General features: G+C 42.1%; 1 protein-coding gene across 2 annotated transcripts in view; it reads right to left on the bottom strand.

Moving 5' to 3' along the window:
• Nucleotides 1-26,444, bottom strand: part of DYNC1I1 (dynein cytoplasmic 1 intermediate chain 1) — a 263,740-nt gene that overhangs the window by 50,770 nt on the left and 186,526 nt on the right. For both annotated transcript variants that reach the window (XM_004582321.3, XM_004582324.3), the window contains 3 exons: nucleotides 7,202-7,348; nucleotides 3,582-3,695; nucleotides 439-572 (listed from right to left, as the gene is read on the bottom strand). In XM_004582321.3, coding sequence (XP_004582378.2) covers nucleotides 439-572; nucleotides 3,582-3,695; nucleotides 7,202-7,348 — 395 coding nt within the window. The remainder of the gene's footprint in view (nucleotides 1-438; nucleotides 573-3,581; nucleotides 3,696-7,201; nucleotides 7,349-26,444) is intronic.

Here is a 26,444-nt window from a genome sequence, read left to right as displayed (position 1 = left end):
ATAGTTGATGTCAAACACTTGATAGTGCCATCCTGAGTATTCTACTTTAATAGTCTCCATAACATTTAGCATCTTCTATCTATTTATTTGTAAGTCGTTTGCCCCCCAAGTAGAATAAGAACTCAACACTTCAGTTATTCCTCATGGTTTCTTTGTTATGATGCCTGTTGTTTCTTTGCAAGTATTTCAAGAATGAATGAGTGAAAGATCATTCTACAGCACTTAGAGGAGGGAGTCATATTCTTTGACTAAGAGAACCAGGAAAGGCTTTATTCTAGAATGAACTCTCTGCCCGCTTTTGAACAATGGAGAAGAGCTAATGAGACACAGAAAAGTTGGGCCTGGCATCTCCTCAGATATACGTTTCTCACCATGAAAGATGGATATAGTCTAGGCTATGAGAACCTACCCTGACACGGTAAGACACCAGAAACTCACCTTCCATGACGACAAGCTGTGTAGACTGTGCCCTCTTCACTGCCAACCACAAAGTTATTGACATCTCCCATTGGGAAAGCCATTCCGGTAACAGCGACAGGCTTCGACTTATTGTACACCAGCTCCATGCTCTCCTACCAAAACACAGTGTGGTTATATTTCCATCTCTCAACTCCTTGCTATGCCAAAGACAGCATGGAAAAATCATTTGGCTCAATCATCTGTTTGCTTTTTCCCGGCTGTGCCAGAGACCATGCTTTCCTGCCCCTGACATTCATGTGGCTGTCTATCTCTGGTTTCAGGTTGGCTGGATTTCATCAGTGTATGCTGTCACTTCTTAAGTCGGGCAGACATGACAGGTGAGAATTCTGAAATTAATGGTGCAGAAACTAAAGATAATACTGTAATGGTTACGCTTGTCAGCCCTAGGCTTTAATAAAACACACAATACCCTTATATTTACAAACATTTTCAAAATCAATTGTTCCTGAGAATGCACAAGTGTTCGTATCAGATGGACGAAGCACATTTGTCAAAGCAGGACTATGTGTCTTGCACAGACTAAGCCAAGAGCTGTCACACAGGTCATAAAGACCGGATTTCATAGGGACTAGATGCCCTGAAGGGCAGCCACTAAGTGGCTAGGCTATAAGGCCACAAAGCCATGGTGACTCAACAGGTCTTGGAAATTATACACGAGTGTCTTTATATACAATTTTTACATATAAGTTATTCTATTCATCTGGTTTTCTTTATATATTCTATTTATTTCCCTTTTCATTAGACAGGCAGAGAGAGAAAGAGACAGAAATGTATACAGTGTTCACTTTCCAACTGCCCACACCTGGCCAGGTTAGAGCTGGGAACTGGGTACTCGATATAGGTCTCCCACTTGGGTGGCAGAAATGCCACCATTAGCTGCCTTCCAGGGTCCACATTAGCAGGAGCTGGAATCCGAAGCAGCCAGGACTCTAACCTGGTACTCCAATATGGGAGGTGATACTGAAAGTAGCATGTTAGTCACTGCACCAGATACTTGCCCCTAAAAGGATTTTAAGATGGGATATTCAAGAGTATTTTGGAAAACCTACAACTGAATTCTGTTTAATAGTAATGAAGGGTACAGGAGTATTTCTGGCCATTTACATCTGAAATCATTCTTACAATCCTTTTGGGGTATCATGTCATTGTAGTTGCTTGGAAGTCTAGCTTGGGAGTCTAGGTTTTCTTATATAAACAAACCAGACCATTTTAGCACTGTCTGCCCTAAATAGAAAATTCATGTGGATAGTGTGGGCAGTGCAGACCACAAGGTCCTGGGACGTGCTCCACAATGCAAAGAGTCTCACGTGGCAGCCCATCAGCATCTCAGCTGGGAGAACATTGTAACTGCTACAGCAAATGTGCCCATCCAGGGTGCCATGTATCCCCAATGTCAGTTGCAAGGCAGTGATGCTTCTCAGCTGCCCACTCTGGGGATAGCAATCAGGGTAACTGTCAGATGCTCGTTGCTCCACCTCCCCGATAGCCATACCATGAAATTCTCCCTCTCTACACAGAAGTGGGTGCTGTTAAAACTAATGAAAACGGTCTCAGTATCCCTGTACGACTGGCTTACATCTAAACGAACACATTTCATCAGAAGATGCCCACTTAGAAATAAATTATCATGTAAGGCCTTGTTCTTGCATGTTTACATTCTCCACACTTTTCAAGGAAAACAACACTTTGGTGAGAATTGTAAGAAAAGGCCATGCAGCATGCACAGGGCCTGAACTATATAAAGTCCAACATCAGCAAGCACAGAGGGACCTCCCTGTGGGTGCTCAGGACACACTCCCTTCCCCCTGAGTTATCCAGAACAGATTTCATTTAGAATTGGTACATCTATATTTTGTGAAGACCTACATATAGTTTCTATGTTTGCATACGTATTTTAAAATTTTAGTGCCTTCTGAAATTGTGTGAGAAATTCTAGGTCTATTATTCTTGGGAAGAGAACAGGAATATTAAAATTCAGAATTATCTTGTAGACATCTCTTTTGCAATTTCCTCAGTAGCTTTGAAGGTTTTTGACAAAGTTTAAAACAATGAACTTGTCTTGGTATTTAAAAAAAGTATCTTTTGTTTGAAAGGCAGAGAGAGAACAGAATTCCCACATGCTGGTTTACTCCCCAGCTGACTACAACATCCAGAGCTGGGCCAGGTTGAAGCCAGGAGTCAAGAAATCTATCTGGGTCTCCCACGTGGGTGGCAGGCACTCACAACATCTGCTGCCTCCTGGGCACACATTAGCCAGAAGGCAGAGTCAGGAGTTGCATCGACCCCGGGCACTTGGGTACAGGATGCAAGCCACCCATTTTTTTATGGTATTTAGTTGGAGGTACCTATTGTTATGCACAAAGAAATGTGAAATGCATTCTATGAGAAACTCTTCATGATGTGTGTTTGTGTCTGTATGCACACACACATCTGTATGTATACACATATTCTGGAAGTTGCATGTGGCTAAATGTCTGCTTCCAATGATTTCCCACTTCTGTTCCTTCAACTAGTCTGCATCATGACACACAGCAGTGCTTTGGAAACTTTGGAACTACTTCATTTATGGCTTCTCATTTGTTGAAGAAGGAAGGGCAGGAGCCCTACTATCGACCATTCCAGAGGGAAAAACAGATGGTTTGACACATTTGCCATACACACAGGCAGTTGCCTGGGTTGCAGATATAAGCAAGGGCTTGGGTTTCTGTTTTGTTGGGACACCTATGTTCCCAGGCAAGCCCCCAGCGAGACAGCCCTGAGGAGTCCCAGCCTCATTCACCTGTGTTTAGCTGTACAATTGGTGAGCACAATTCATGCCACAGGCAACTTGCATAATGACTGTGATTTAAAATGGATTATTTCATTTTCACATGAAACTGACCTAAGGATTAATGTATTACGATAATTACATGATTTGTGGTAAAGGAAATGGGTTTTGGCTTCACTCGGAGTCTGCTGAAACCAGGCTCCTCTCTTTCAAGTGCATCCATTGGGCTGAGCTCCTATAGGATGTGAGGGTTTGGTTTTCAGGAGCCATATTCCATTAAGTCGGCGTCTCTTTTAGCCAGGATGCTCTTTGGTGTAGGGGAAAACAAACCCACCTGTGGCGTGGAGAGCATGTCCAGGCTCCAAGAACACATTTTCCCATCAGTGGAGACAGTGATGAGGTTATGAGCATTCTGGGTCCCAACAACATTTACACAGTACACAGGATGCTGTGAAAACGTAAACACACAGGATCAGCCACAGAGCCAGGAGGAAGTGCTTACATTCGAGTGTAAAACACATTACTGCACAGCAAGGATTGAAGAGTGACAAAACTCCGCCAGAACACAAGCCTCCAGTCATTTGCCACTTTTGATTTGAACCTGATTTCTTTCTGAAAGCTCCGGCAGTAACACGGGGTAGTGGGAATACTTCCAGAGTTTCACCTTGCTCATTCAGATGCAATGCAAAGACACTGCACCAAGGAGAGCCCAGGAGGATGGAGGGGGAAGATGCAGCCCAGGAGGCCAAACTGCAGTACCTAAGTCCCTGCCAGCACAGGGTTTCAGTGCCGGGGGAGAGTCCTCAAAAAGTTCAGACTGTTGACTTCAAAAGCAGTAGTTGTCCAAATCTGGAATTTGGTCCTGTGACTATAATGTGTCAAACAACTCTTTATAAACAGTGAATCATTTGAGACAGAGGCACGAATGGTGTATTGTTGGCACAATCTACTCAAAATTGTCCTCCTTTATGTTACTGTAAAATCTAGCATAATGCCGTGTTAATTTAGTTTTCAAAATAAATTAATTTTGGAGGCTAAGCTTTGGCCCTGGCCTCGAGAAAGACCATTTATGCATCTTGGGAATGATGGAAGACTCTCTAATCTTCTGTCACAACTGCACAAGATTAAATCTCCTCTGTAGAGCCCTAACTCAATGGTGGGCTAAAATCATTTGCAGCTGGGCCCTCAGCAGTAAATGGAAGGTTAGCAAATGCAGTGCCTAGCAACAATTTGGGTTGGGTTTCAGGCTGCTTGGTCATCACCAGCCAAACCACAACTTGCTCCATGCAAATAGCGGAGGGTCTAAGCCTTACTGGTGATGAGTTACTGTCCACAATACCTAGCCACAACTACAATGAAACAATGTTTAATATTGGAAAGTTGGCATTATAGAAAGGATGCTTCCCCAGCTATGATTATCATATAAACTCCTGGTCAGGACGAGTGGTGATAATTATCTAGAGGAGGTACTCAACCACGCGGTGGTCCCAACTCCACTTAGACGGCTGTTGAAAGAGAAGCCAGTTTTAGCACTAATTCCTGGCAAGGTTTTCCTTCCACAAATGGGGACAAAGTTCAAGGACATCCTTCCAGGGCTGTGCAATCTTACAGATCAAAATGCTATAGTGGTTTGAATATTCATAGATTCTTTTATGTATCCCATACTCTGTGCTCCTAAATTTTGCCCTACTTAGACAAACTGATACCAGTTATTTCAACTTTTCGTGGCCTATTTGGTTTCCAGAACCTTCCACAACCCTCCTGGTCAGCTTTTTTTTTTTAAACTACGTGCTATGCTGCCTGAGTTCTTCTAATAGAGAAGGTCTGAGAATGAAGCAAAATGCTCCACTTAAATTCTGACCACCAGGAGATGCAGGTCTGGGGTTGACTCATGTGGAACAACATGAGAAAATATATAACATTATGCCTTTAGTATTCACGCATCAGTTTGAAAGAAAAGAAACTGCACAGAGGCAGACCCTGGGGCATGTCTGCTCTGCACACACACAAGGCTACTTAATAGAAAGAAGCAAGGCAATGGTATAGCTCATTTTCCTGGCATAGATGCCAGATTGTTTTTATTTACTTTAGGAAAAAACTTACTGTGTGGCAGCAGGATTTTGTTTTAATTATGATTTCCTGTTGTCCCAAATGCATATGTGCGGTGGGTGTGAAAGGAAATTAGCAGTAATCTGTGGTGGGCCTATTTTTCCTTTTTGATCCTGGTACCAATCAGCCAGGCAATAACGGAGGTGGAAAGACAAACACAGAATTAGGGCACTTTCAGCTCTGGATGAGACAAAACACAGTCAACTAGAAAAGTGTGTTTTGTTCTACTTTCTTACAGAAATGTTATTCTGTTTGATAATGCTAGTGTTTTAGGTGTGACAATCACATTCTAAGTAAACACACACACAAGTCAACTCTTTGGAACAACTCTTGGTTTTCAATTCTCTGCAAGATCTTTTTGCTAAATCCTTTAACATTTGGACTGACAACTTTTGAAATTGTGCAAGATGCATTTTTCCAGTGAGCCAAGAAATGGTGTCACACTACTAGAACAGACACGTGCGTAAAGCCTGCCTTCTTCTGGACCCCGATTTTTTGTTACCAGTTTTTTCTTTTGAGAAATGGGGTAGGCAAGTCATTTCCTAAGATTCCCAACAACTACTTTCACCTGCACGTGTCTTTGGCTCCAATGAATCGAAATCAATGTTGACTTGGTGTTTGTCATTTCCCATTGTCAGTCTTAACAGACTAGAAGAATTTTCCTCCTTGTGGTCTTCCCTAGTGCAGCTAGCAATCCTTCTTCAAGACAGAATGGCTTGAAGGCCAGCACATGAGACAGATGAAGCAACCACATTAAAAAAATTGAAAACAATAGCAGAGCTGTATCATTGGGCATAATTTGGATATTTGAGAAACTCCAGTCAGTTATCCTGAATGTCAAGGTAACAAGAATTGATGGAGACATGCCTGTCTTCTCATTCCTCTCAACAATTGCTATACACACCTGTCATTCTCTTAAAGGAAATGACAGAGCAGTTGTCTTAGGAGCACTACACTAAAGCTCTTCTGCTAAATTATGGGTAATGGTTTTGAGATGTTGACTTTTAACCCTTGGGATTATATTGTCACTGCAGACCTTACATTGAGACGTATACCACGCATTCCAGAATTTAAAGCCACAGTGCCTCCTCAAATCAGCAATGGAAAAGGCCTGTGGCCATTGTCCCTAGACCTGAACTGTTTGTTTTCCATGGTCTAGTTGAAAAATACTTGCTTCTCCCTTATAATTCAAATGTGTAAGGCTCCTTTAGGAAAAAATTCCGTAACTGTCTTGCAAAGTTTTCTTTTTTGTGTAAATTTTCACCCTCTTGACTCATGGCCTTTGGGATGTCCAAAGAGATTATATTCTGTTCACTAGAGCCTACAGATTATTAACAGATTTCTCTGAAGCCAATGTTTTCTTCATCTACTTTTTTCCTAGGCTTTTTTTAAAAAGAAATTTACTTAATTTTATTGGGAAAGAATCAGATTTATGGAGAGAGACAGAAAGATTTTCCATCTTTCTGTCTCTTTCCAAATGACTGCAATGGCTGGAGGTAAGCCCAAATGAAGCCAGGAGCTTCTTTCAGGTCTCCCACATGGGTGCAGGGTCTCAGGGCTTTGGACCATCCTTCACTGCTTTCCCAGGCCACAAACAGGGAGCTAGATGGGAAGTGGAGCAGCTGGGACATGAACCAGTGCCCATATAGGATACTGGTGGGTGCAATGTGAGGATTTGGCCACTGAACCATTGTGCCAGGCCCTGGATCTTTTTAAGATCTAATGACTATGTATGAGATTCTTCTTAACCAGAATTGCTGATACTATCCATACTTCTTGAATGGTGGTGTTTGTCTTCTGGGTCTTGAGCAGGGTTGGCAGAGATGTGACAAACGTTTGACTTACTGTGTGTGCAGCTGCTGACAAGGGCGTCCGTTGCACTGGTGTCCTTCGATGACTGCGATTGTCCCAGAGGACAATCTGGCCTGAGTACGTCCCACCAACTACCAGGTTCGGATGGAAACGGGCAAAACACACTGACATCACAGAGGACTGTGGGAAAATGGAGTGAGAAGCACTGTGAACTGTGGTAGAAAGGACAGTGACCCTTGCTTGTGCCTGAAATAGAGTTCATCACATGTTGGCCAACAAAGCAGCTGAAAGCTTGGCATGGGGAGTGCATCGTTAGGAGGGAATTTCTATTCCAAGGTTGGCCAGTGGTTCCTCCTTGGAACCTGAAATTTGAAGTTCTGGCCCTGTTGTCAAATAGGCATAAAACCTATCTTAAGTACATCGTTGTTTTGTGGTCTGTAAAGCTTGCTTGATGGACATTTCCCATCAATTGAATGAAACAGGAAGAGAACTAATATTAACGCCCCACTCACAGCCTCACAAAGCAATCTCCACTCTGAGGGTATGGTCACATCAAGTTACACTGTGCATGGCGTTGAGAAAGGCAGAGGAATTCAAACCCCAGGGTCTTTAAGAAGAGTTGCGTTTTTTATATTTCAGTTCTTGGCTTACTGCAGACTTCTAGGAAGCAAGCTGACCTTGAGTGATCTAACTGGCTTCTCCCCAAATTCCCGCACCTCCCACAGACATTCTCCCTGCCCTTGATCCTGCCCACTTCACACAGTTATTCGTGTTTTTTTTTTTTTTTTTTTTGGCAATTTTAACAGATAGCTGGCAGTGGACTTTGGTCTAGCTTTGCCTGGGACTGTCATAGCTAAACAAATGTGGTTTCTTGGCACCACATTTTATAGGAAATGACTTACTTGGGATATAACCATGATGTACTCAGCATCAGACAAATGACCCATTCAGAACTGTCCAAGCTCATGAGTCCCACAGTAGTTTGTATACATGTATTTATAAGCTATAGTCATTGTTTCAGTAAATACATTTCAATCCTGCAACTGTGTTCAATGACCAGTCTTTGAGAAATTATTGTGTGTCAGAAGAGCATTGTGCCAGGAACAATGGGAATCAAAACGTAGACTTTGCCCGCAATGCACTTGTGCCTTGATAAAAGGAACTAAAAAACACAGATGAAATGAGCTGCTGCCAGGCTATCCAGGGTCTTTGCATGAAACAGGAGACAGATGCTCCCTTTGTAGAGATATTGCCCTGTAGGCACGAAATCACTTTAGCAGGTAGGCAGCGAGTTGAGTTTGTCACCCCACTTGTCTTTCCAGCCTGACATTTTCACTCAGGGAACAGCATCATTGATGGATGTGTGGGGTGGCTCAGCCATGGGAGCATGTGTGGGTCTCTGTGGGAGTTGGAGAAAACAAATGGGGAAAAACTGTTTTACGTAGAGGAAGGTGGAAAAGGTGGGAAGGTTGGAAAGACTTGTCCACCAAGGATGACAATTCTCCTGGTCTTTTCAACAAATGTTTTTGGGACAACTGGATAGCAGCCTGAAGAGGTAAGAAGCAAGACCTGCACCTGTAACATTATACAAAAACCAGTTCTAAATGGATCAAGGACCTAAATCTACACCCAAAACCCATCAAACTGTAAGAGGAAAACGTAAGAAGCACTCTCTAAGATATAAGAATAGGGAAAGACTTTGTGGAAAAGATTCCAAAAGCATAGGCAGACAAAGCCAAAATAAACAAATGGGACTACATCAAACTAAAGAGCTTCTGTACAGCAAAGGAAACAAAGTGAATAAGCAATCAACAGAATGGGAGAAAATCTTTGCACACTACACAAGTGATAGGGAACTAATACCAGGATTTACAAAGAGCTTCAGAAACCCAGAAAACAGCAAAACAAACACACACTCCAAAACAACAACCCTGTGAACATACAGGGAAAGGAAATGAATAGACATTTATCAAAAGAACAAATGCAAATGGCTAACAGACATATGAAAAAATGTTCAGGTTCCCTAGCCATCAGGGAGATAAAAATGAAAACCACACTAAGGTTCCACCTAACTCCAGTGAGGATGGCCTACATTCAGAACCCTACTAAAACACCTGCTAGTGTTGATGTGGGGAGAAAGGCACACTCCTTCACTGCTGGTGGGAGTGTAGGCTAGTACAACCTCTATGGAAATCAGAATAGAATATGCTAGAGAACTCCAAGTGAACCTGCCATATGATTCAGCTATCCTGGTCCTAGAAATATATCCAAAGGAAGTGAAAACTGCATGTGAGAAGGGGATCTATAATCCTATATTTACAGCAGCACAATCTACAATAGCAAAGACACGGAAACAACCAAGATGCCCATCCAAAGAGTGGTTAAAGAACCTGTGGTACATCCACTCCAAGGAATACTACTCAGCCATTAAAAAGAATGAAATTATACCATTTGTAACAAGCTGGTCCCAACTAGAGACCATTACGCTCAGCAAAATAAGTCAATCCCAAAAGGACAAATACCATATGTTCTCTCTGATATAAGGCGGCCTTCATACAAATTTTAAGACCAATAACCCTTTCCATACTGTTTCACTGCAATCCATGCTTTTGATGTTTTTATTTTGATTTCTTCCAAATAGTTTCTCTTCTCATCCAATTCTTCACTGATTTGTAGTGAACTGTGTGAACAGCAGCATCATTTTACACAAGAAGCTTTTGTGTTTTCTTTTTCATTTCTTCGTCAATACTATGGTTATTCAGTAGCATGTTGTTTAACTCCATAGTGCTATAAATTTTTTCTTTTAACTTCATTTCTGTTGTTGAAATTGTTTCATGGCTTCTCTTTTGGGGGAAAGTATTACTGACGGTCTAATGGAGACTATTATATCCAGATGTGAAGATACAATGCAGTATGCATCTCTACTTCCAAATCAATAATGGACTCCCAATGAAACTGTTGGATATATTTTGACAATAGGATGTTGGATTATCTGCCATTATCTCTGCCAGCAATGTCGGGATGCAAATAACAGACTAATGGACATGTCATTCTTATGAAGGACTATACTATTGTAATAATATGAGGAAAATATGGGGTGAAGAATTTGGGAGGGGGTAGGGAAATCATAGACCTTATGTAATTGTACCATAAAATCAAAAATTAAAAATAAAAATAAAAATTGAAAAAAGTTCTTATGGTGCAACAGCTCTCCTTATGCAGTGTCTCAGAAATGCTGGTTGCTTCTCCTCCCCATGCCGCAAAGTCCTGTGCACTTGGGCTAAGCCAGAGATGCCTCTGACTGACACTGTTTGGACTTTTGGGGGGAGAGGGTGTGGCAATGAGAAATCACAGATTTCTGAGAAAACTAAGATTCAACACTGTAACTGACACACCAGCAAAACAATCCTAGCAGAAAATAAAACTATAATCTTTTCCCAACTATAAGCTAAATGTTCATTTCTAAAAACAAAAATAAACCAACCTCCAAATCTCCTCTCAGCCCAAGTATTCTTAGACAGTCTCAGATACCCTGACTTAAGAATGCAGACTATTTTTCAATGTCATGGTTTCCTAGTTTGAATGATTTTCAGATCCAATTCCAGGAACACGATGCGATGGAGAACATGCTCATGCCCCAATCTGGTTTTCATAAAGTTCAAGAATAACTCTCAATAATGATACTGAATTAAAGAAGAAGAAAATAATGCTGGTCAGCTTCTTGTTTTACACATCCCACAGAAATGATTCTTAGCTTTCAATTGATGAAATTCTTATGTTGCCTGAGCTATGCTGGAAGCATTTTTTTAAGCTTCAGAAAGACTTAAAATTATCCAGGTGGTATCAACAATTGAATTTACCAAAGCTCAAATCAATATGGATAAAGGAATGTCATTCAATTTGAAAAATACAGAATTCTAACTACTTGATTGCTTCCGTGTTTCAGTGAAATCCCAGCAAATACCTCTTGAAATCTTGCACAGTTTGCTCAGAGACCAAACCAGAGCCCAACCAATGGTGGACCTATTTCACAGGGCTGGCAGTCAACCAGAAGCCCACCCCACAGACTCGGAGCTCTATCTACTGCCCATTTTTTCATCCATTCATTTGTTCCATCTTCTTGCATTCATTCATCAAACTCCAACCATCAACTAAAGATCATGAAACCATTTGGAACCATTTCAAGGATGTGTATCTGGCCCAGGGGTTAAGATGCTTGCCTCCATCAGAGGCCTACGGTCAGTTCCTGGTTCATGCTCCTGACTTTAGCGTCCCACTAATGCAGACTCTGGTAAGCTGTGATGAAGATGCCAATCCTGAATTCCTGGATATTCACTCGGGCGACCTGGATTGTGTTCCCAGTTCTTGGCTCCAACTCTGGTCCAGTGCTGGGCATTATGGTATTTGGGGAAGGAATCAATGGGAGCCTTTTCTCTGCCTCTGAATAACTAAAACGTTCAATGTCACGTAAACCCTTTGTTTTAAATCCATCATTTTGTTTCAATTTAAGAAATACGTTAATGCTGAAAAGCAGTAACAGCAATCGTAGATACCAGAGTCTGCTATATTTTGTGGCAAACTCATCTTTATCGTATGTTGAGAAAGAACAAGATTGGATTTTCATTTTATGTTTAGAAGATGAGGTGTAATTATGTTCAATCTCACTTTATTTTCTTCTTCCAACTGAGAGGCAATCAAACACACACATGCACACACAGGGAGGGAGACAAAGAGAGAAAGACTTTCCATTCACTCTCTACTCAAATGCCATTACAGCCAAGGCTGGGCCAGGTTCAGGCCAGGCGCCTAGGGCTCCATCCAGGATGCCCACGTGGGTTGCACCAGCCCCAGCCCTAATCTGCTGCCTCTCCAATTGCACAAGCAGGAAGCTGGATCAGAAGCTGAGCATCTGAGACTCAACTTGGTACTCTGATAGTGGATGTGGTGCTGCAAGGTGCAGCTTCACCACACTGTGTCACAATGCCTGCCCACGTTGTACTGATATTTGAAACATTACGCACTCATTATTGGAAGGTTCTTCAAAAAGCTCAGAGGAAATGGCATTAATTTTGATGCAAAACGTTTTGAAATCCATGCATAGTGTCTTCATCAGATGCATTTTCTGTGAACTTTTTCAAGACTTACGATAAATTTAAATACATAATAAATCCAAATGCAGTACTGGTATGTTGTACGTACATATACCTACATCCAAGGTTTCTGGGAGATATGCTACACTTGACACCGTCATTCAGGCAGTAGGACCTCAGCTTTAAGCAAAGTTGAGAATTAAGTCATTTTTGAGGATTTTTTAAGTCCTGTGTGTTTGCTGTAATGGTGACCAACAGACAAGTGGCCTGACTTTGGTGGTCTTCAGCCCCATGTTTAGGTTCCTCTGTACATGTGAGAGCACTCCCGCAGTGGCTAACAATGTGAGCACCTGCTCTAATGTGGGGAGTCTGCACCAGCACGTCTCAGGGACCAGAGTCCCTCACCTCCTGCCATTCACCTGCTTGTGGATCCACTCACTGCTGTCGCTGTGACTGTCACAAAATTCACCGTCAGTGCAGTCTACGATGACATCACCCTATCAGTTACACTATCTGGTAAGCCATAAAAGCACTTTTCAGAAAAATTGGCTTTCACTCCTGCAAAATACGTTGTTGTGTCATCCTTGCCTTCTGGAGTTTTTTTTTTTTTTTTAAGGTTTAGATTTTGCAACCAGTGCCTGTGATGCAGCATCCCATATGGGTGCTGACTCAAGTCCCGGCTGTTCCACTTTTGATCCAGTTCCTTGGTAATGCACCTGGGGCAGGAGCTGAGGTGGAAGGCTCGGAAGAAGCTCAGGGCTCCGGCTTTGGCCTGGGCTGGCACGGCCAAGCCCTGGCTCCTACGGCCATTTGGAAGGTGAGTGAGAGAATGGAAAACCTTTTTGTCGCTCCTCCTCTAATTCTGCCTTTCAACTAACTAACTAGATTTTTAAAGAAAAGGTCTGGATTCCTGTGAGAAGCTGAGAGCACTCCATCTGCCAACTCACTCCCAAATGCCTGCAGTGGCTGGGTTGGAGCGGGACCTGGGAGTCTGGGGCGCAGTGCAGGGTCATTAAACGGGTGATAGCAACCCAGTGACATTAGGCATCACCTACTGCTTCACAGGGGCTGTACAGACAAAGCCAGAGTCAGCAGCAACTGTGACTCACAGAGCTATCCCAACCACTTGGCTATATGACACTATTGGAAAGTCAGATTTACAGAATGAAGAAGAGAAGGAGAAAAAGATCTTCCATCCATCGGTTTACTCCCCAAATGGCCACAAAGGCCGAGGCCAGGCCAATCCAAAGCCAGGAGCCAGGAGCCTCTCCCGGTTCTCCCAAGCAGGTACAGAGTCCCAAGGTTTTGGGCCATCCTCTACTGCTTTCCCAGGCCATAAGCAGGGAGCTGGAAGGGAAGAGGAGCAGCCGGGATACAAATCAATGTCCATATAAGATCCCGGTGTGTGCAAGGTGAGGACTTAAGTCACTAGGCTATTGCACTGGACCCCCACAGTCTGCAATTTTAACAGCTCATCTTCCAACGTAAATTTAATGGAAGCATTATTAATAAGATATATTATTTTAAAATTTTCATTACTTTCCTGGACATTAAAATTTTATATCTAGCTAGTTGGCATAACAAAGCATTACTAAGCTATTTAATATTTTAATAAGAAACTTAAATTTTTAAATCAACTAATTCTCCTTGTCATTAATAGATGTTCATGTATATATTTTCATAGTTTTATTTAATCTTTTAATTTTTTAAAACACTATAACTTTAGAATTATTTTAAAAATGCATGCTCTTCAAGAACTTGTATCAACTGGTTTCTATGAAAGGAAAAGCAACTAAGAAGTTGGATGATATTAGCTAAGTGAAAGTAAGATTTACTGACATGATTTAAAGTGGGTACTATAGACGGCTGATCATTTTTCTGATGTGGCTATGATGTTAGTTAAATCCTGGGTCCTGAAACCTGATAAGCTCCTATGTTAAAAGCTTGATGTACAAGTGGCAGGTCCAACTGGCTAGTCTAAGACACACTTACAGAGACCACTTAAATGAAGAGTCACTGATTCCAAGAAGACGGAACTCCTACTTGATTGTTGGCACAATGAAGGGACTTCAAAAAGCTATGGAATGCACAGATTTTGAAAAAGCCACATATGAGTTTCACATTTTTTTGCAGTGAAATAAGCTTTTCTTGAATATGTTTTTTTCATATTTGCTTGAAATGGAGGGAAGGAAAGGGAAGAGAGAGACAAAGAGGTGGAGAGAGGGGGGTGGAGAGAAGGAGAGAGTGAGAGTGAGGGGTAACAGAGGGATCTCCCAGCCATTGGCTCATAGGCCAAAGGCCCATAAATCTGCGGCTAGGTCAAGGCAAAGCGAATATCCTAGAATTCCATTTGGATCTCTCACATGAGTGGGGAGACCTAACTATAGTTGAGCCTTTCATATGTGTTGAAAAGATACAGATCATGAGAATTTATGCATGAGTTTCAATTTTTTTGTACCAAGATAGCTTATGTGCATGTTTTTATTTATTTTTCATATTTACCTGAAGGGTTGCGGGGGGAAGGGGAAAAGACACATAAGGAGGAAGAGAGGGAGAGGAAGAGATCTCCCGCCCATTGGGTTACAGACCAAATGCTCCTGAGAGCTGGGGCTAGGTTAGGCCTGAGCTAATGTCCTATAACTCCCCCGGGGTCTCCCATGTCAGTGGCAGGGACCCAACTCCTTGGGCCATCACCTGTGGGCTCCCAGGGTTACTTTAACAGGAAGTTGGAATCGAATATGGAGCTGTGACTTCACCCCAGCACTCAGTGTGGCACACAGTTATCGCCAATGCTGTACCAAGTGCTGCTCCTAAATTCATCTTTCAATTTCACTTTTCCATAAATTTGTGAAGCACTCTTCTATAATCCAGACAAGTTTTGAGACTGTATCACAGTTGTGGGTATTTGGGAGGATACCTTAGGCCAGGTGTTCCTGGGAAAACTTGGTTTGCTTTTTGATTTTGTGCACACCGCTGTGTCCCTGGTTGTCCCTGCCAGGGCCACCTTCCTTCTTACCCTCAGTGTCGCTCATCCCCTTGCACACGAGCTGGCCTACTGAGCAGGGGTACTTGTCCTCATTAGTGATTTTCAGAGAACTCAGCTTATTTTTATCCTGTTTCCAGAAGGAATGCCACAGAGACAAGGGGATGGAGACCACTGCCGACATCTCTCTTTACTCACTGCACGCCACGGCGTTCAAGTCAAGTCAGCCCAAACCCTTGTGTGTTCGCTGCTGTAGGGCTGTTTTCTATTTTGTGGAGCTAATCGACGCCAGCTTAAGGGATTGGACTTGCCCTTAACCACAGACCTATGAGCCCAGAGTGAAGAGCCTTTGGTCACTGCCGGCTGGGATGCTCGCCCCCTGGGCTCACATTTGATCTGGTTGCCCATGTCCTTCTCTGTGTGGCACTCTGCCCTCTCCCACAGCCATCACACCTAGGTAGCAGGAACGAGGGTCATGTACTGAAAAGCATCCAATTTCATGTACCACCTCTTTGGGGGGAGAAGCTGGTCCCCAGAGAGGGAATGGCATATTGTTGCCATATGCTGTTTAATGGTGGCTGACATTTTATTTGCCTAAAAGCAAACGCTTGAGTGTCAGTGGGTGGTGAGGCAGACACATCAAATGCGTCTGGCTACCAGTGAACTTCTGTACATTTCTGCTAGTACCTAAGAAACCCACAAAGATATCTCCTTTGTTAATGGAAACACATGTGCTTGGAGAACTCTGGTGGATACCATTATTTGAGGCAATCGGGTAGCACCACGCTGGTGCTCATAAGGATGGTGTGAAAGAGGTGAAGTCAAGATGAGTGATGAGTTGGGCAATTAATTAGCATGACAAGAAGGGAAAGGGACAAAGAGGACCTTTCCCCTCCAGAACTCTCCAAAAGCTTCCTGTCTCCAAGTCTGCGTATCACACACATGCCCATCTTTCTGACTCACAGAAGTGGCCACCTGCTAAAACTTGACACCCTTACAGTGCAAATGGTTAGACACAAACACCGAGTGAGCATCCCTGCTGCTTCTCGACTCAGCTTATTTTAACAAAAAGCAGCCAATGCTCAAATAATCCTTTGCAAAAGATGAGAACGCTATCACTCTGCTGATATTGCTTACCATCCCTTTGCTTTGGAGTGCCTTATGACTAAGAACTTACTATGTGCTTCACTTGATGCTGGGGGCCAAAGATACAAATGGTAGTGTTGCAAACCAGAGAGGTATCACTTTACACTCACTGGGCAGAGGGAAATAATGAGTGTGGAGAAATGATAATGCTCACTGTGATGCTGGTAGGAATGTAAAATGGGGCAGCCATTCTGGGAAGCAGTCTGGAAGTTTCTCAAAAAGTTAAGGAGTTATTATATGTCCCAGCTATTCTATGCCTAGGTATACATCCAGGATAACTGAAAACAGATGTCTATACAAAAAGAGGTGCATGAATGTCCATTGTAACATTATTCATAATAGTCCAAAGTACAAACAATTCCAATGCCCAAAAAAAGGTGCTAAATCCACAGAATGCAAATGATCACAACAAGCAGTATTGGCACGGGCTGTGACAGAGCTCATGAGCTCTGAATGCAGTATGCGATGTAGACAAGTCACAAAGCCCACACTTAAGGGATGGCACTGTGGTATAGTGGATGAAGCTGTGATTCGGGGCATGCTGAATGGGCATCAATTCAAGACCCAGCTGCTCCATTTCTGATCCAGTTCCCTGCTTGTCTGCCTAGAAAAGCAGCAGAGAATGGCTTAGGTGCTCGGGTTCCTGGACCCATATAGGAGATCCTGATGAAGCTCCAGGATCTAGCTTTGGACTGGCTCAGTCCTGGCCGTTGCAGCCATCTGGGGAAGGGACCAACAAATGGAAGACCACTTTGTCTCTCCCTCTGTATAATTCTGTTTTTCAAATGAAGAAAATCTTTTTTAAAAAGCCACCCACCCACAAAGGGTCTTCAAAAAGTTCCTGTGAAATGTATTACGGAACTGTATTAAGAAATGTATTATGGAAATGTATGCATGGGCTTCAAGATTTTTGGTACCAAAATTACTTAATTCCATTTTCCACAATACTTTGAAACACTCTGGTATTTTATGATCTCAGTTACGTAAAATGTCCAGAAAAGGCAGACCCATACAGGCAGGAAGCAGGTGAGTGGTTGACGAGGGCTGGGGAGCAAGGGGGAACGACTACTGAAAGTGACTCTTGGAAACTACCTCCTGGTGGTTCTAGTGTTGTGAAGTTTAACTCTGTTAGGTCCTCATTCTTAACCATTGTAATCTGTCATCAGAGCAGGGAATCAATGATCAGCAAGGTGACTTTCACACCTGATTATCATGCATTTGACCGATGTAGCACCAGTGAACAGTTTCAATAGTTGAGTAACTTCTCATGTATTATATAGATATATCTATTATTATATTTAATATATATACTATATTACATGTAGTATATAAATATATACATATATGTTTTTTCAGAGTATTAAACAGGCTCAGAGAAGTAGGCATTCTCTTCAGATCAAATGAACAGAAAGCCACAAAGCCCTGACTTGAATGACAGCCTGGATGCATATACAATGGAACGTCCTCAGCTGAACGCAGGTGAATTTTCTCCTTGATATCCACACTTCTGACTCCCTCACCTCTAGGGGACTGGTCATTACACACAGACCCTCATGCCTCCCCACTTGCCAGAGGAGCAGGTGGCTCCCTGTCTGCTGGTGTGAGTCTGAGGTTTCTGTTGTGCCTTAGAGACCACTCACCTCCCAGGCTATCAGTTGACTACAGAGCTAATTAGTAGCAATTGTGGTGGTGTTTACTGGGAGATGGGTACTTCCCATTGAGAACTGATTGAGACCAATTAATCATTTTATGAGTAACTACCGAGCAGCTAGCGGCTAAGTCACCAATTGGGGAATCTGTGATAATACTTTGTTTTCATCTTGCTACTATGCAGTCCAACCAGCAACACTGTTAAAACCCAGTAAGTTTTAAAATGAATGTGTCTACTCTCCCAATAATTACATGACTGATTAACTATTGTGAAAAAGTGTGCGCCAGTGTGCTTTAATGAACTGAAGAGACTTCCTACTTAGAAGTGTAGACACACGCCCTGAGGAGCATCCTCTTGAACTCAAGAAAGCACAAAACAATATGTAGCATTTTTTTTTCACAATAGATTCAACAGGAGCTGGAATCATCTTGGGAAAATCCGAATTATTGAAAACTAAAGAAAACAATGACCCCTGTTGAGAGAGGACTCAAAAGGAAATGTTGGGGCCAGCATCATGGTGTAGCAGGCTAAGCTTCCACCTGTAATAACAGCATCCCATATGGGTGCCAGTTCAAGTCTCAGGGGTTCCACTCCCATCCAGCTCCCTGCTTTCGGCCTGGGAAAGCAGTGAAGGATGGCCCAAGTCCTCAGGACCCTGCACCCAGGTGGGGGACCCTGAAGAAGCTCCTGGCTTCTAGCTTTAGAGCAGCCTAACTCCAGCCATTGTGACCATTTAGGGAGTGAACCACTGGATGGAAGATATTTTTCTCTCCTACTCTTTGTAACTGTCTTTCCCAGAAAAATGAACTATTTAAAAATAATGAAATGTCAATGAAAATGTTGAAATGCAGTCAGTCTTCACCTGGACCTGGATAACCTTAACTAAGTTTAAAACGCAAGAAGCACACCAACATCTGAAGAGGAAACAGCCTTTTACATTTACAATCAAAGACTGTTTTGAACATTTCAGCTATACCCTCTCAGTCCCCCCAGGTAGCAAGGTGGAAAATTTTGGTACAAGTTCTTCAAAATGCAAAGTCAAAGTCATTCTTAGAAAGGCAGACATCAGACCATCATCACACCTAGATCTGATACAACTCTCACATGACCCCCAGTATGCTGCAGAGCCCAGCCACCAAACTGTCTCCCAGTTTGTTTCCCTTAGAAACTTTGTAAACAAAGAAAGCTGGCCTTCACTCTTTCTGTAGCAGCTCTCAGAGTTAGCAACAGATCTGCTTCAAGACATCCACACAATTTGCTTTTAAATAAATGTAGGAAAACTAATTTATCTGAAATGGAGACAAACATCTTCCTTTTGCAGGTTCACTCGTCACAGGTGAGTCAGGCTTGGATCAGGCTGAACCCTGGTACTCAGCTTCACTTAGCTCTCCATAGTGACAGGGACAGGGACTCAGTTGCACAGTAGCGGGGAAAACTTGAACCCATCTCTCCAACATGGCATGCAGGCATCCCTAGAAGCACCTTCATCACTAAGCCCCATGACCTCTTTCTAGAACTTTAAGTAAATGCTTCGTGATGGATTCAGATTTATAGGAAGGTTGTAAGAATATTATAATTCTCACATATCCTACATCATATGTTCTCTCTTGGTAACAACTTTCCTGTCAGTATAGTAGCTGTGCCTCAAGCAGAGAACTAATGCTGACTATTTAGGACTGAACTTCCAACTTTATTCAAATGTCCTTAGCTTTTTATCCCATTCTTTTCCTGTTCCAAGATTCCACTCAGGAGACTGCATTCTGTATAACTGTATTTCCCTAGGCTTCTCCAGGCCACGCCAATTTCTCAGAATTCCTTTGCTTTTGAGCATCTCAATCAACTGGAGGAGTATTTTGTAACCTTGCTTTTGGGTCGGATTTTATTTTCTTATTATGAATAGGCTGGGAATAAATTAGATCTTGCAAAACATTCTGGATCAGAACAAAACAAGAAAAAGACTTAAGAGTTGAAGGTACTGTGCTCGGTTCCTAAAAGGAGATTATCACCCAGGAACGGTATTGCGTGTCTGCGTGTGCCCATACACTGAGAGGGCTTTAAAAAGGTTCATGAAAGATGGAAGGAGTGGAAGGTCATTGTGTTCCTAGAATTGTATCTGATTTTTAAAATATTAATTAGAAAAGTAAAAGACAAAAAAGCACAGCCAGAAAGATATATTGTGATAAATCTATGCAAACATTTCAATTTTTTGCACAATAAATTGATCTTTTAATAGGTCTTCTATGAATTACTCTAGTGTTTTGAGTGTATACGTATAAATGTAGGTATCCACGGTATATGCTCATGGTATATTCATTGTGCACAAATTCATTACACGAAAGTTTTACTACGGCTAAAGCAAGGTGGGAAAATGCCACTCTATCTGACAGAAATGCTCTCTGGAACTTGTTCAAGTCAAAGGAGGATTTTTAGTATAGGCTTCTAATCATTCCATAAATGTGACCATCCCTCTCTCAGGAAACGTGAAACTTGGCTGCTCTGCCTAGGCCGAAATAGAGTATGCTATAAGCCGAAGCAAACTTATCCTTTAGGGACCAAAATGAAGTTGATGTTTTCTGGCTATGGGGGTGTTGGCATCTACCCTCTTGATTTGTGTGAGAATGGACTCAAGTGAACAGATTACTTCATTCAAGGGAGAAGAGAGGATTCTGATTTGATAGGAAAGAGTGTAGGCAGCATTCCCTTAAGTGTTGTACCAACATGAAGAATTAATCACAAAATGGGAAGGATGGATTGTGAATGTCCCTAGTTTAGCATCTTCAAAGCACTCAGGGTTCCTGAGGGTGGCTCATCTAACCACATGACTTTGCTAAATCCAGGCCTGGGGCTGTTCCACTTCTGCCATCAATCCATCTGATTTGAAATGTAGCCACAAATTAAATTTATTTTTATTGAAAAAGTACCAGCCCTTTGAAAACAGGGCAAACACAGCGCTCGGAAACATGGAACCTCGCCCTAGATCCTGACGGGGTGAGTGGAGTGGGAGGAAGAGGTAGTTTCTTAGCCATGTGCCTTTTTTTGCCTCATAAATGAGGCCTTTAAGCTCTTTGGTCTTTGGCTACAGAATCCAAGAGAAAAATTCATCATTCAGATATTCTTTTTCACAAGCACAATCATAGGTTCATCATACTCAGAACTGTGGCATCAGCCAGAATGACTACAGGTAATTGCCCACTAGATTTGTGTCCTGCTTTGAGAAATTTCTTCTGAATTTGTAGGACTTAGGTTTTGTGCTTGACCAAGTTGGAGCAGGAGGAAAATGTAGTATCCATATCCCACCCAACAACCTCCTTCCAGGAAGTAAGTCCACGTTTGCAGGATCTGCCTCAACAGTCATGGCATCTCCTACATTGTATCATCACTAAACATTTAGGATGGAACTTATAGAGGATCATTTAAAAAAAAAAAACTAAAGTATTTTATGCACAGTTTCTCCATTCCCCCACCCCCCCTTTTTTTTTTTCCAACTGTGGTGGTTTTGCCAGCTGTGAACATATATGAAGCCAACTGGATCATTCTAATGTTAGCAAGAAAATTGGAGAATGTGGCAAGAATAGGTCCTTATATCAAACAAGGTAGTGAAGATACACCTTGAAGGGACAAGTGAATTAGACATACACCACATTGGCCTCAAGGCAGAAGTGCTCCAAGTGAGGCCTTATTTCTTCTACCTGCCTGAAACGACTTAGATTACAACTACGCCCAAGGCGTAAAGATCTTCTAGGTGATAACTATGAATTGGGTCCAGCTTGGTGGTTCTAGCGCTAAACTGCTATTCTGAAGTACTGAGAAAGACAAGCACAAATTGGGTTTTAAGTGCTTGCTATTAGATTGTTGCAAAAGGCAAGGGTAAAGTTATCTTTGTGATTGTCATGCAGTGGCAAACCACCCTGAGTCCCACCAACACCTTTCCCACCACAGGGAGTTTGATGGTTCACAAAAGACCTGAATGAAGACAGAGAGCTAGAGGCACAGAGGGAAAGAAAGCTGTCCTGGAGAGCTCACCTCTATGTTGAGGTTAAAGATGCTGTTAACACATGTTTATTTCCTTGCAAGTTCAACAGATAAATGAGATCAAACTCCTTATAGTACACCCTGAGCTAGCTTCTAAAAGAAAGAAAACAATAAGTTAATCAAGAGATAAACATGGGTGAATAAAACTTCCTCTTGAAGCAAATATGTTTAAAAATTAAATTCATAGCACTTCAGGGCCTTTTCTCAATCCACAGGGTTCTAAAGGGTTCACAAGCTCTAGAAAAATATTCTCATAGCATTAAAGAAGCCATGTGTCACTAGAATCCTATCCTGAACCATGTCTTATTGAGTAGTAAAGGCGATTAGTGCTGACCAGTTGGAATAAATGTGATCACAATTCCTAAACATATGTTCTACTACACCCCAAATCTGTGTCCATCAACATCCAGTATGTAGTGGATACAGAATATTTTGCATCATGCAAATCTAAATTAAAAAATACACAGGATAATATTTTCCTTAATAAAAAAGAAAAAGAAATAGTTCAGTAACCATTTGTTTTGTTTCTGGCTTTGTGGTCATAAAGTTGGAACTGGTGGCCTCTGGGACTCACAAAATGCTTGGAGCACTTCTCTAACAGTTGGAAAAAGAAAGGTGTTCGGTGGCGCTGAGGCACCAGGAAGACCATGAAAGCAGATGATGAAAGAGTTAAGAAAAGCTTCTCAGCCCAGCTAATGAACTCCATCCTGCCTGGTGAGACCACCCTCCTTTCAAGTAAGAGGTAATTTAATATGCATTTAATTCAGCTGTGTTCGGGCTTCATCCAATTGAAGAGCATCACTGTGATAAATCACAATTAATTGTCTGCAAAACTTCACAAAGTGACTGTCACAGACCTGCCAAACAAGGTCCCTAGGCCTGATGTTGCAGCTTCCTTGTATTATTCCTCTCAGAGCATGCCAAAGCTTGAAAATATTGCTGATAACTTCTTCACACGGAAAGTTACAGGCTTCGAGCCCCATCTGATTAGATCCACAGTTTTTGGCTGTCTGTATCAAATCCCACACTTGAAAGTGAAATCAACACCAAGACCAGCCAAATAATATAGCCAGAGAACCAACACGGCTCCTTAAGTTTCCCAAAGTTTTTTTCCTTTTCACATGTACATTTTCCCTTTGTAATCCACACGTCTGCTGAGAAGTTGGGAAGTGAGTGGCATCAACTCCTTGCTTAAATTCTGAAAAAGCAGCTGGAGTGAAGGAATCCTGAGGTTAAAGGGCAGAGACTGAAAGGCAGAACAGAAACTTGAAAACCAGAGGTGCTCTAAGGACGGTGACGCCATGTGGTTCAGGACGGAGCTTACTCAGTCAGGTCAAGAGCCTTCCCCAGAGAGAAGACTGCCTTTTCTTTCACTTAATGGCTATATAGTAGGCAGTTCCAGAGCTGCAGCCTGCACATTCTCGATGATCCTTCATCGGCATAACTGATAAGATTTGTCTTAAGTTACTTGCTTTCTGCTTTGGTCAGAGAACAACAGTCCTTCAAAGAACTTACTAAGATTATAAGGGAATGTCAGGGCAGAATTTTCCCTTCCACACCTGTAGGATACAGATGTAGTAGGAAGCTCCATGAAGGGGGCCATGAAAACTGACTATGATATCACATTCACGCTGGCTGGCTCAGTTTCTCTATGGGCCAAACAGAAAGGGCAGGCTGGACCGGAGGTGAGCTTTTGTTCTCTCTGCACCTCTCTTGGCACTCAAGCTATTTCCTGAGAACTAGTAGGCCTTGGTATTGATTTCTCACCACTTATTAGCAAACAACCACATGCACACTGAACGCAACTCAATTCATTGTCTCCCGGTCCAGGAGGCCAGAGTAGGCAAGATTAAGAAGGTAGACACAGGGCTATCTTTCTGTAGGGAGGTTCTCTGGGAGAGCTCATCTTTTTCCTTGTTTCTACTCTTACTTCTTGGGTCTTGGTCGCTATCCATCTTCAAAGCCAGCCACAGACAATAAAGTCTGTTTTCATATTATATCTCCTGCTTTGCTTCTATGACACATCTCCTTCTTGGACCCTCCTGTCTCCCTTCTTTTACCTGTAGGGTTCTTTTGCAATTAAATTGGGCCCACTCAGAGAACCCAGGGTAATCTTCCAATTTCAAAGTCCTAAAGGCAATCATATTTGCAAGGTCCCTTTGCCGCATGGGGTAACATTTGCCATTTCCTGATCTGAGCATCTGGACATCTTTGGGTGGCCATTATTCTGCCTACCATTACCACCCAACACATATGACGAAACTAAACATTTTAAGAGAATAAACACGTTCAATTAAGTCTAAGATCAGCTAGCTTCCACAGCTTCTCAAAGTTAGTCAAACGTGTCAAGTACACTTTGTAGCCCTTCCAGACATACAACCTTCAGACTCATTCAAGTGATATTCACCTTAGCCTATGATTTGGCATAAAAAAGTTTCCTCTGGTTTTCTACTTTTCTTTTCCTGGTGCAATATAATTCGTTGTGACAGATTTTCCTAACCAGGTTATAGAGATGGCTCACTTTCACATTGAGACAGTTTAAGGCTCGGCAAGAATAGAGATGTAAAACTCTTTTCCACATCCCTTGTATCCTAGTTTAGACTTAACTCTTCCCTCCAATCATCATTTCAAAGGGATCAACTACCAGAAAGACTATAATCTTCCAATCTTCAAGAAGGAATAAAGATGCACAGAGCATATTGGAATCCTACCAGAAAAACCTCAAGTCTACCATTCTTAACCTCCAAGTCACGTGTCTGTTTCCAAAACAAACTCTTCAAATTCAGGTCACATTCCCTGAACTTCTCTCACTGGAGGGCAACAAACCATCACATTAGCCAACACCTACCAACCGACATGCTCTGCTGTCAAAATGTTTCTCAGGTTTAGACTTGCGGCATTAAAAAAAAATACAGTAAGTTGACTCCCACAGCTACCATACCCTCCTTTTGCCAATGAGAAATTCAGGATGATTTGGAAGTCAACCTACAAGAGCATATTTTCATTTTTAGGATTTTAACTCATTTTAGAGTGGTAGGTAATCAGAGTCATTTGAACAAACCTGGGCCATTACTCTGTCAAAATAATTACAGGAAGCCCACCTTGTCTTTAACAGAAATACAGCATTTGGCAAATGACCACAATCCCATATCTGCCCCATGCCAGCTCTACCTAGGTACCATGTACAAATTGTGTAAGGACTAATTAAAAATAACTAATTGAACTCTGCCTGGAAGCATGTCACAGAAACCTATGGACCAAGAATTAGATAACACAAAAATCACACTTCAGAATTTGGTATCTGGGGCATTCTCCTTTAAATGGCAATGAGCCCATAGCATTGATCAAGTTCAGATTTTCTTATTGAGAAACTCAAACTATCAGTGTGACCTGGAGAAAACAACTGTAAAGCTCATGAAGTATATAAATTCTCCCTGCAGTTTTTCTAGCAAGCCATGGCATATTTAGTACCTAGCATGTGTACATGTAGATATTCTAACATGGGTTTACCACAACATATCACTCAGTCAGTGAAATGCCATGCATAAATTTAGTTCAAGGACAAATAAATGGCTACTATATTTGTTTTCTTCTCATTTAATTCCATATTCTTGAGCAAGAATCTTGAAGAGAAACTGGGAACATTCTTATACAGGGAAATAGTAATATTTAATCCCAAGAAGTAAAGAAAACAAATACTAAGTAAACCTGGCGTTTGAACAACTAGAACATTTCCAAAATGAAAAAATGTCAGACTTGGTGGCAGTATCTTTCATATGGCCAATTCAAGGTAGTGTGGAAAGTTCTACAGTGTCTGTATTTGTCAGGTCAAGTGCAATGTTGACGAAACTGGTAGACAGGCCAAGAAAAATCAAACTACCTTTTCCCAAGGCAATCAGACTGGGAAGGCAATAAGAGGTCTGTTTTCCTGTATAATTTGAGTAACCACCTCAGTTTTCCATGCTCCCCACCCCCAACCTTCGAAAAATGTAGACAAGGGTGATGGCTAGTCGAGTTGTCACACATCTGGAGGATTTTAAAAACACATTCCCAAATGTTTTGACTATGCGATGCCAAGCATCTGGTGACATGAACTACTCTTTGCTGCCTTCCTTTGTCAGATGTTAGTCCTGCACATTCTGTTATGTGCCACTTTTTGGGAGCTACATTTTAATTTGTACAATGTAAAGAGCACACATGCAAAGACTATGCTGGTTTTATGATTTTGATCGGGTCGTTTTGACCAAAGGATGTTCACAGAGTTGCCTTTCATTCTGGCATTACTTGAATCTTCCTCTTGCTCTGTCCTCCTCCTGCCCTTCCCGCCACCCTCATCCCCCTCAAGAACCCATCAATGTTTTCTACAGGTCAGTA

The sequence above is a fragment of the Ochotona princeps genome, chromosome 20, assembly GCF_030435755.1.
Source record: "Ochotona princeps isolate mOchPri1 chromosome 20, mOchPri1.hap1, whole genome shotgun sequence".
In the NCBI taxonomy this organism is placed as follows: domain Eukaryota; kingdom Metazoa; phylum Chordata; class Mammalia; order Lagomorpha; family Ochotonidae; genus Ochotona; species Ochotona princeps.
Note: the sequence above shows the minus strand (reverse complement) of the source record. Positions and strands in the feature narration are given on the sequence as shown.